Below are 10,515 nucleotides of genomic sequence, written 5' to 3'. Positions count from 1 at the left end.
GTTTGCGTCCTATAATCATTCCTTCTGTTCATACTGGTCCTAAATGCGCTTTTCATTGTCAGAGATGGCGGACAAAATTCATAGGCCTTGTTTTGTGCAAAAATGTATTCAGAGGTTTATCTGTAGCTCATATGAGGCTTCAGCAGTTTGAGCTAGACAAATTCAGTGAATACCTTCCAAGGTTACCATCTTTAAAGTATAATGTTCCCGCTTTGTGTTTCCCCATTGAGCTGAAGTGAAAAAGATTGCAATAAAAGGCTGAAAGTTCACTGTAAGTTTACTTTATATGTCTAGCCAACTAATACACTTTTGCACAAAACGAGGACTGTGGATTTTGTCCCTCATCATTTACACTGGAAGCATATTAGGAAAGGATCTTTTAATATCCGGTTTGAACAGGAGAAAATATGACTGCATGAAAAAAACCTAAAGGAATTAAACAGTGGTGAAAGAAATACACAGATACAATTCTCAATTAAAATTATCAATACTCTATACAAGTAAAAGTTCTGCATTCAAAATCCCACTTGAGTAAAAGAACAGAAGTATCATCAGCTAAATGTAAAAGTAAAAGTACTTGCTCTGCAGTAAAATGTCACCTCTGACTGATATATATGACATAATTAGAATTTTAATGCTAAAGCACCAATGTGTAAAAAGCATTTTACTGTTGTAGCTTCTCAGGGTGGAGCTAGTTTAACTATTTCATATGCAGTTAGGTTGTTTAGTCCAGTGGTTCCCAACCCAGGGGTCGGGCACCTCTAAATGGTCTCAAGATAAATCGGAAGGGTCGTGAGATGATTATTGGGAGAGAAGAGAACAAAAAACAAAGTTCTGATACACAAATGTTTGTTTATTTTTCTGAATTTTCTCTGATTCTTTACTACTTAGTGAAATATTGTATAAAATTACCTCTTTGGGCCTCAAACAGTGGCAACAACTTGATTAACATAAATACATTTCATTAACTACCTAATGGGAATGTACTTATTGGCAGAACTGCTTGTCTTAACCTTGTGACAAGGGGCCCCAGCTAGACACTGCCAAAAATCGCTGCTTTACTTTTAACAATGTGTTGGATTTTATAAACTTATCATATCTTTATTTCTAAAATAAACTAGTAATTACTAACTATAGCTGTCAAATAAATGTCGTAGAGTAAAGAGGAAAGTAAATGACTTCAGTTCCTCTGAACTAAACAGTGGTATGTTGTTATAACAAGAGAGCAATCCTGAAAAGGCTGAAAGTTGTTGGATTGGATCATATAATTTGATTTGATTTGCAAACTACGAGTTATTGTACAAAAATGTGATCGAGAGCGGAGTCTCAGTGTGTAGAGGCAGTCCCCTCTGGAGCCAAATCAGCGCGTCCAATTGAATGAATGGACTACAAATACTGACCAATGGGAGGCGAGATGGTTTGCTATAAAATACGATCTCAAGTCATCAGTCCTGACCGGAGAGCAATAGGGACGCTGCTGGTGATTTGTGAGCTCCTCGGCTGGAAAAATAGGGATCTTTGTATCAACCCCCAATAGTAGTAGTAGTCCACAAATCCGAAAACAACAGGTAGGAATGACTTTAACTCGAATTCCGTCACACAGGCAGAATATTTTCAGTTCGTAACGATGATAGCGGGGCGGTGGAGACGGATCGTCTCGGCCTCGTGAATATGTCCGCTTTTCACTAAAAGGATTAATGCTAACACTGGGGAAGTCTCATAAAATGATATCAAGTGATACGATACATAACATATTTCTAAAATGTAACTGCTGCACATTTCTGCACCAATTTAGAAGCATTCGGGACACTTTAACTGCAGGATATTCCATGGTTTATATGCCGTTGTTTAGTCATCTGTGCTAAATTTTAACATCCATAGTAATGTCGGAATGAGCTGTAGACCTGATGCTGACTTTCCGCACTCAGCAGTCAGTTTGTTTCGCTGCTTTTCACCGTGTCTTCCCTCCATCCTCCGCCCAGGGATCAGCCATGCCTTTCGGTAACACGCACAACCAGACGAAGATGAAGTACGCCTCGGAGCAGGAGTACCCCGACCTCAGCAAACACAACAATCATATGGCCAAGGTCCTCACTCCCGCTATATACGAACGGCTGAGGAGCAAGCAGACACCCAGTGGATTTACTCTGGATGATGTCATTCAGACTGGGGTTGATAACCCAGGTAAAAACCCAAGCGGCTTTTCGGCAAAACAGCCATCTGTTCTGCCTGGTCGACCGCGTTTAATGGCCGCAGCGGCGCGCTGTGCTTCATGTTCTTGCGAGGGAACACTAACAGCTTTTTGCACTGTGACCTTGCCAAGGGGATAAACTATGATCAACATTTCCATACATATGGAGAGCTGAACAGTTCCAGACTCTCATCATCCTTTAAGTGGGGCTCCATTATCAGAGCTATATTGCATAGCTTTAGAGCAATTGGTTAAGATTACCAGTGTTACAATGTATGCAGACCAGCAACTGATAATCCACTGCTGCTTTCGGGTTTGTCAGCTGTAACAGTCTTTAGCAGTTGTGTAGACTTAGCTGTCAGCTGCCCCAAAACTGAAGAGTGTGGGCCGGCCCTCCTGTGTGGATCATGTTTAAACCATTCAGAGAATTCAGATATACCTGGTAACTGAAGTGTGGCAGGTGACTTGCCCTCACCCTGTAGACTGTGTTTCTGTTTAGCTCTGAGTGTATGGCCAAGCTGACGCTGAAGAGGCTGTCATCTGAGGACGAGTTCCCAGATCTCAGTCAGCACAACAACCACATGGCCAAGTTCTTAACCCTGGACATGTACAAGAAGCTGAGAGAGCAGGCTACACCCAACGGCTTCACCGTAGATGGTGTCATTCAGACAGGGGTTGATAATCCTGGTACAGTAACAGTCCCATCCTGAGACCTGACAATCAGTACATTGAGTTAGTGAGGATGTCAGTTTGTCTGTGTGCTTCCTATCCACTGTCTCCCGTGACCCTGTCGACTTTGTGTGCAGGCCACCCCTTCATTATGACCGTGGGCTGTGTTGCCGGAGACGAGGAGACATACGATGTCTTCAAGGAGCTGCTGGACCCGGTGATTGAGGACAGACATGGAGGATACAAACCCACAGACAAGCACAAGACTGACCTCAACCCAGACAACCTGAAGGTACTGCAGCTCTCTGCCATCACTTAACCCCCGAATGTGACAGTGGAACTGAACAAAAACTAACTTCTGCCATCCTCTCTAAGGGTGGCGACGACCTCGACCCCAACTACGTTCTGAGCTCCCGCGTCCGAACGGGACGCAGCGTCCGTGGCTTCTGCCTGCCACCACACTGCAGCCGAGGAGAGAGGCGCGCTGTGGAGAAGCTCTCCATCGAAGGTAAAGAGGCCACTTTAACCTGTAACTGAAGGAAGTCGGTTACTATTGATAGTGCAGGTGCTCTGCTCCTGTCCGTGCAGTTAGACACTGACTGCCATCAGTATGGAAAGCCGTCGTCATGACAGATGGAGACGTGGCTCCAGCTGAATGATTGTTATATAAGAAACTGGAGAACAAGTCTGTGGCCTGAGACCGTGATGCCTAGTGAAGGCATTTGTGCGGCAGCGGTCGCCCTCTAGTGGCAGCAGATGGAATAACACATCACAGCACACAAGTAACACTTGTGCTGCAACTTAAAACTGTCATTATTGAATAATCTGTCAATGATGATCTTGATTGATCACAATCAATACCCAGAGATTCTGATTATTACGACATAAGGCAAAGGAAACCCAGACAATTCTTGCAATTTAGAAGCTGGAACCAGGAAACATATGTTTATAGGTTTTTGCTCGAAAGACTAACAATTATCAAAAGTTGCAGACTATTTTGCTGTTCAATTAAATGTTTCAGCTCCAGAATAGACTGAGATCAGTCAAAACAGTTCATCACAGGCTGAAGCACTGTGGTGGTAGACAATATTTTTAATTTTCATCTCGCACTGGGTTTTTGACATTTCTGATATTTATGGTTTTAAAACTTGTATCCCCTCTGCAGCTCTGGCCTCCCTGAGCGGAGACCTGAAGGGGAAATACTACGCCCTGAAGAACATGACAGATGCTGAGCAGCAGCAGCTCATCGATGACCACTTCCTGTTCGACAAGCCAGTGTCTCCTCTGCTGCTGGCCTCAGGGATGGCCCGCGACTGGCCCGATGCCAGGGGCATCTGGTGAGGCTTCAGCTTTACTGCCTTGTCATCCAGCCTATTGTAATATTTCTACTGGAAGCTGGATTAAACTTTTCTGGTTCTGTCTTAAGGCACAACGACAACAAGACATTCCTGGTGTGGGTGAACGAGGAGGACCACCTGCGTGTGATCTCTATGCAGAAAGGAGGCAACATGAAGGAAGTGTTCAATCGCTTCTGTACCGGACTCACCAAGGTTGGTGGGAACGGGAGCAAGCCAATCTCTGGTTGGGGGGGTCTGTTTACACAAGCCAGACTAAAAGAGCTGTTTTGTGTAAATTGTGCTTTTATTGACTCGTATTATATACAACACAAGCACCTTATCAGTCTGGTTCTGTTTTTAGATTGAGAGCCTGTTCAAGGAGAGAGGCCATGCTTTCATGTGGAATGAGCACCTGGGCTACGTCCTCACCTGCCCATCCAACCTGGGCACTGGCCTGCGTGCAGGTGTGCACGTGAAGCTGCCCAACATGAGCAAACACGCCAAGTTCGAGGAGATTCTCAAGAGGCTGAGGCTCCAGAAACGTGGAACTGGTACGACAACCTGCAGATTGCTTTATTCTAGCAGCCAATCCTTCTGCCTGCACTGCCACGAGTAGTTTGTCACATCAACATTTAAGACTTCCTATATTGTGCATTTGTATTTCCATAATTAGACGGCGACTTCTAACTTCATCCAGAAGCGAGCTGAACTTAAGTCTCAGTGTATTAAGTTGTTTGTTCCTGTGCTGTTGGCCTCAGGTGGCGTGGACACGGCTGCTGTGGGTGGAGTGTTTGACATCTCTAACGCTGACAGACTGGGCTTCTCTGAGGTGGAGCTGGTGCAGATGGTGGTGGATGGAATCAAGCTGCTGATTGAGATGGAGAAGAGGCTGGAGAAGAGCCAGTCCATTGACGACCTGATGCCCGCCCAGAAGTAAAGCCATCCTAACACCAAGCACCTCCACTCTTCCCCCTTCCCTTCCTCTTCCCTATCCCCTTCTCCCTTCTCCCTCTCCCCTGTGTCTGAATGAATGTTTGACTCTGTCCTGAAATGCACTCTGTATTACGGTTTGGATTTATTTGTATTTAAAATGAAACTGTTCCTATAAGGTGAGGATGGATCTGAAATGAAATAAAGTTCTGGTTGAAGTTTGATCCCTGCAGTGTTATTGCTTTATGGTTCATGTATAAAGATTTCCAATAATCCCATCACCACTGATATTATTCTACCATTCATCTGTCTGGGTTGTAAATTAGTTCTGATCTGAAAACGGGTCAGATATTTCAGGATGAAACTCCTCCGGAGACTTGGCGTCGTAGATTCTGACTTCATCTCAAAGTTTCACCTGCAGACTTTTGAGCAGCTGCAGCTCTAGTTTAAATCACTACTTTCACAGGCTTCAGACAAGTGTGTTAATTTAACACTTTGTTTCACGTTTCCTATCCAGACTTTAAAGGTAATTGTCCCCACAAAATGAGACCAATGAGTGCAACACGTCTTGTACACGTCAGGTAAAACCCTTCCTTGATTTCACTGTAGTAAACCAGCTTGTCACCGACATTAAGGTTTGAGACCATGGTAAACTGCCCTAAAAGGGGCAATACACTGATTTTAACAAGTCCTACTGTACAGCACTAGATGCTATTCAGTTGCATCCTACAATTCCCATGATGCAGTGTTTTCATTGCTCCCAGAGAACTGTTTGAGTAACTGGAAAGTAGCAACAGTTCATTACGGGGCTTTAACCTTCGAGGCTTCACAGTAAAAGTGATGTCACCTGGGCTGAATTAGGTCAAGTTTTTTTTTTTCTTAGGCAAACAGATCCTGGAAAACTAAGCCGCATAGAGCGACAATACACTAAACTGCTATTTTTAACCATCAATATTTAATCCTCTTCCAAACACTGAATGATACATTTAAATATCAGATTAAAGCTTCATGCGTTTTTTTTATATTCTCATCTCAACTGTCAGGATACAAATGATCGGCGTGAGACGGGGACGTTCAAGTTGACAGACACTTTAATTGAGACATGAGTGACCCCCTTAACCATGTGGGCATTTACACGGACTCCCCGTCATCTCTACTTTTTAACGAAATAAAAAAGAAAAAAAATGAGTATTGCAGTGAAGCTGTCTTGAAAGTAAGATACATTATTTACACTGAGAACAAAATGCTACGTAATTCTTTTTCCAGGAGAGAGAAAAAAAAAAAAGAAATAAATAAGACTAGAAATGCGTTTTTTGTCCACATTCACAGCATGACAAATCATATTCAACTCGTTAATGTCGACCCCGTGTGGCCAGAATAGACTGAGATATTAGAAGTTAATTCAGTGATTATTGCCAAAAGCCTTAATCTATACATTATAATATTCAATACATACTCTGTATTTTGTTTTAAAAAAGGAGACATTTGGAAACTGCTACTTGGATGATTGTACAGCTTAAATACTTCTAGATATATATATGTATACTTTTAAACCCTTTTGTTCATAGCTTTAACTCGTTGGCAACTTTGGAAGCAATGTTCTTGAAAGCGATGGATGATCCGGATATCCTTTTGAACCTGACACCGTTGAGGGAGAGACGGGGCAGCTTGCAAACCTCCATCTCCCACTGGACCAGGTTTTCGGCTCGCCCGTCCCCGTGGACGCAAAGAAGCAGGAAACTCTCTTGCTGTTCGTAGTCGCAGTTGTTGGCGTCGAGCACCTTGCGAATCTCCCGCATGATATCGCAAGGCTCCATGGAGCTGGTGGTCCTCATACTCCAAGTGAATCTGAGGGAGCGGGGTTTACTGTCTTTATTTTCCCCTTTTTGATCCCCAGGTACATGGCGACTGTCGGGAGAAGAGGAGAGAAGGAAAAAAAACAAAACAAACAAAAAAAAAAAAAAACACAACAGCTTTAGCATTGCAGATTTTGTCCACGTTCGTTTTTTGTTTTTAATTTATAAAAGCAGTGTCTGGCGGATTCAAGAGATTCAGCAGCCACTTTGTTTCACCAAATCGTCTTTTAATTCGAAAAGGTTACTGGCCAAAGCGGCTGGTAGAGTGGTAACCTACCTGCCACAGCCAAAATTCAACCATTTATAGCGTGTGGCTGGTGTCCGTCTCCACCCGAGACACTTCCCAGCCCCAGTTTTGTACGTTACTCCTTACATTCGAGTCACAGCGCTAAGCTATGGAGTCTCGAAACTGACAAAATTTAGTTGGGAGCTCTAACTGAAAACACCCGTACGTAATATCGCTGGTTAGAAAAGTAAAATGGATCAATTAAGTTCTAATTTCTTTTACCAACCGGTTAGTGGTAAAGGATGAAAAAATTAAAAATAAAAATCAGCTTTTTAAAAGGTAATTTTTTTTTTAAATCTACTAATTGGAGGTTAAAGAAAAAGTGTAAAGATTTATATTTCTTTTTACGTTACATTTTAATTATTTGACTTACATTAATTATTGATGTGTTTAACTAGCACATTTTATCAGTGTAAGAGCTCCACAGTAATCATCTGTTCTTCTGAAAAATAAATACCCAGCCATCTTTGAAGAACCTAAACGGTCATTTAACAATTTCTGCGTTTTTGTAATCCTCAAAGACGACGAAAGTTTGTTTTTGGTTTTTTTTGAATACCCTTTTCCCAAATTGCGACTTGGATCCATGTGGCTGGAAATGACATCTTCAGTTTACGTCAAAAGACAAAAACCAACCAACTAACGATTATATTCATCATCACATCACATGCAGCGACCTGACGTTTAGCTTCTCAGTTTATAATTTAATCGTGTGATCTGTTAAATGTCAATACGGTTTTTGAAGTTACAGGTAGACGGACCTGGTGCCAGCTCGGACGCGCCAACTCGGCGAACCTGCGGACACCGCGTCTTCTCGATTTCCCAGATTGGAAATAAATTTACCGCACCGCATTGATCAACTGTTGTATAAATTGACACGAGGCCAGGGATGGCGGTGTCACTAAAAACCGAGTCGGTGATTGACTACAGGTCATAATGGCACCGATAAAGAAACCGTATTTATTGTGGAGCGGCCACATCATGACCGATACCAGATCTATTCAGGAAGGTCGGCCAGTGCCGTCACCCAGGCCAATGTGGCATATTGGACTGGCGCATCCCCAGAAGTGATCAGTTGATTCACAAAAAAAAATTAAATCGAAAAACTATTTTAATTGTTTAATTAATTTTTCAAGCAAACACTCAGGTTCCAGCTTTTCCCCCCCGTTCTTCTCGGCCTTGTGTGGTAGTAAATTGAGTATTTTTGGGTCTCAGAGTGTTGGTCGGACAAAATTAGCAACTGGATGACAGCGTCTTGAACCATTTCCATTGGTCTACGTTGTTTTAGGCCAAGAGAATAATCAATTCATCGAGAAAATCTTGCCAGATTTACCAATAATGTCAATCATTAATAATCATTAGATGCAAAATGTCCACCACAGTTTCCTGGATTCCAAGGTGATGTCTGAATAACAGTCCAAAATCCAAAGATATTCAATTTACTATCACGTTAAACAGAGAAAAGGCAGCAAATCCTCACATTGGAGAAGCTGGAACCAGAATAAATTTGGAGTTTTTGCTTGAAAAATTACCTCAACAATTAAAATAATTTTTTTGTCAATCAACCAATCGATGACTCAACGAATCATTTCAGCCTCTTCACGTAAAATAACATTTAAATATATATTTTCTGTGTCATTCAAAACAAGCAATGTCATTTGCAGCCTCCTGGACAGGATATAACAACCTCAACTTTGGAAACAGGTTTTTTTAATCCAGATGTTTAGAAGAGTCTTTGAGGATTTTGGAAATACGACCACAACAGTGTTAAGTGTTTTTAAATAACCTTCTGGGTTTTCCAGAGATCGATGGGTAATTGTTTTCTGCATAAAACTTAACTGTGTGACTGTGAGTGTAATGTAATGTAAACTGGGGCTAGACACATCCATGCTGGATTAACGGTAGGTTGTTTTGTTTGGTTGTTTTCGGCATTAGGAGCAATTTTCAGGTGGACAAGAATAAAAAAAACATGCCATGCTAACAGAGCAGCGCACGAGTACGGTGCCATGCAAATGTTAAAAATAACGATTAAGACAAACAAAAAAAAACACAAGCCAAAACATTCAAAGGTAAAGCTCAAACCCAACACACAGGTTTACAAAAATTGTCTCAAACATTCAAACATCCCAGGAGAAACAAAGCAGAGACAGGGGCTCTTATGCAAAGAGGGTGGGGGCGGGGAGTGGGTGGGTGGGGTTTGAAGGTTTGATACTGCGGACGAGGACAAACTGAAGCCTACGTCTAAAAAGGTGGACCGACATGTTGGGGGAGGAGGAGGGGGCAGGAGGGGAGGAGGTGGCGGGGACAGGTAACCTCACCTTGAGCCCTCAAGTCTCCCGTTTCTCTCAAACTCGGTTGAGACTCTGAGGCGTATGAGAAGATCAGACAGGGAGGAGGGAAAAAAAGAAGAAAAAAAAAAAGATGTGGATTGTGCACGACAGAAATCATTTTAGAGCAATTCCAGTGAATTTAGGAAAAAAATAAAAAAAGAGAGAATGTGACGTGTAATAAGGAGGAGAGGTGAAACGACGACGAGAGCCACCACCGCAAAAAAATAAATATATATATATATAAATTAAAAAAGGTTAAAAAAAATTACAGAGACATGGAAGGTTTTACTTCCATTAAAGACCAGTGAAGAATCATGAGACAGAGAAGTAAAGAGTGACAGGGATCCGAGACTGAAACCGACAGCAGCAGACAGGAAGAAAAACCATCTTTTCACACAGAGCAGGACGGAGGAGGCACCGCATGGACTAGTAGGACAGTCCACGACAGTAACTGCCGCTTTAGATGTGATAACGGACAGGACGATTTTTAATTAGAGAAAAAAATCAAACTTAAACGGACAGACGATGGTGCAGCACCGGGATCTCATTTTTATTTTTTAACTTTTCCTTTTTTTCCCCAAAAACTTGTTTAAATTTATATCCGAACCTCAAAACCCTCCCAAGCTACATCCTTTTACTCCCTTCTGCGTGGTTTTGAAGTCGGGGTGGGTGATATGGTTAAAATTAAAGTTAAAATTGAAATCCAGCGATTTACATCACGATACGACGAATGTAAACACAGATCAGATCAAACTTCACCACGGACCTCGGAACCTGCCGCTCGACGACGAATCCTAACTCGAAATCACATTTGATTTCGACAGTGAGAGAGGTTGACTGGTTTCTTTCAGAGCTTTCAGTTGCATCTCAGGGTCATCTTCAGGGGATGGAGTTTGTCAAGAAGGTCGAGAGGGGGAAA

General features: G+C 42.3%; 2 protein-coding genes across 2 annotated transcripts in view; one reads left to right on the top strand and one right to left on the bottom strand.

The window, feature by feature from the left end:
* Positions 1-1,436: 1,436 nt before the first annotated feature.
* On the top strand, positions 1,437-5,351 carry ckba (creatine kinase, brain a). Its single transcript, XM_040136995.1, has 8 exons — positions 1,437-1,568; positions 1,983-2,184; positions 2,998-3,152; positions 3,236-3,368; positions 4,026-4,197; positions 4,287-4,410; positions 4,559-4,748; positions 4,956-5,351. Exons 2-8 carry the CDS (start codon positions 1,992-1,994, stop codon positions 5,132-5,134), a joined length of 1,146 nt encoding a protein of 381 aa, XP_039992929.1. The 5' UTR covers positions 1,437-1,568; positions 1,983-1,991; the 3' UTR covers positions 5,135-5,351.
* Positions 5,352-6,200: 849 nt separating this feature from the next.
* Positions 6,201-10,515, bottom strand: part of mark3a (MAP/microtubule affinity-regulating kinase 3a) — a 62,963-nt gene continuing 58,648 nt past the window's right edge. Inside the window, 2 exon segments of the mRNA XM_040136480.1 lie at positions 6,201-7,035; positions 9,585-9,629. Of these exon segments, the coding sequence (XP_039992414.1) occupies positions 6,690-7,035; positions 9,585-9,629 (391 nt within the window). The 3' untranslated portion in view covers positions 6,201-6,689.

The sequence above is a fragment of the Xiphias gladius genome, chromosome 10 (genome assembly GCF_016859285.1).
Source record: "Xiphias gladius isolate SHS-SW01 ecotype Sanya breed wild chromosome 10, ASM1685928v1, whole genome shotgun sequence".
Lineage (NCBI taxonomy): Eukaryota > Metazoa > Chordata > Actinopteri > Istiophoriformes > Xiphiidae > Xiphias > Xiphias gladius.
This window is presented reverse-complemented; position numbering and strand designations above follow the sequence as displayed.

Excerpts from the sequence above, each read along its gene's own strand:
- ckba (XM_040136995.1), top strand. The coding sequence starts at position 1,992 with ATGCCTTTCGGTAACACGCACAACCAGACGAAGATGAAGTACGCCTCG. Across the intron at positions 2,185-2,997 it reads GACTGGGGTTGATAACCCAG|GCCACCCCTTCATTATGACC; the intron begins GTAAAAACCCAA and ends CTTTGTGTGCAG. Across the intron at positions 4,749-4,955 it reads GCTCCAGAAACGTGGAACTG|GTGGCGTGGACACGGCTGCT; the intron begins GTACGACAACCT and ends TGTTGGCCTCAG.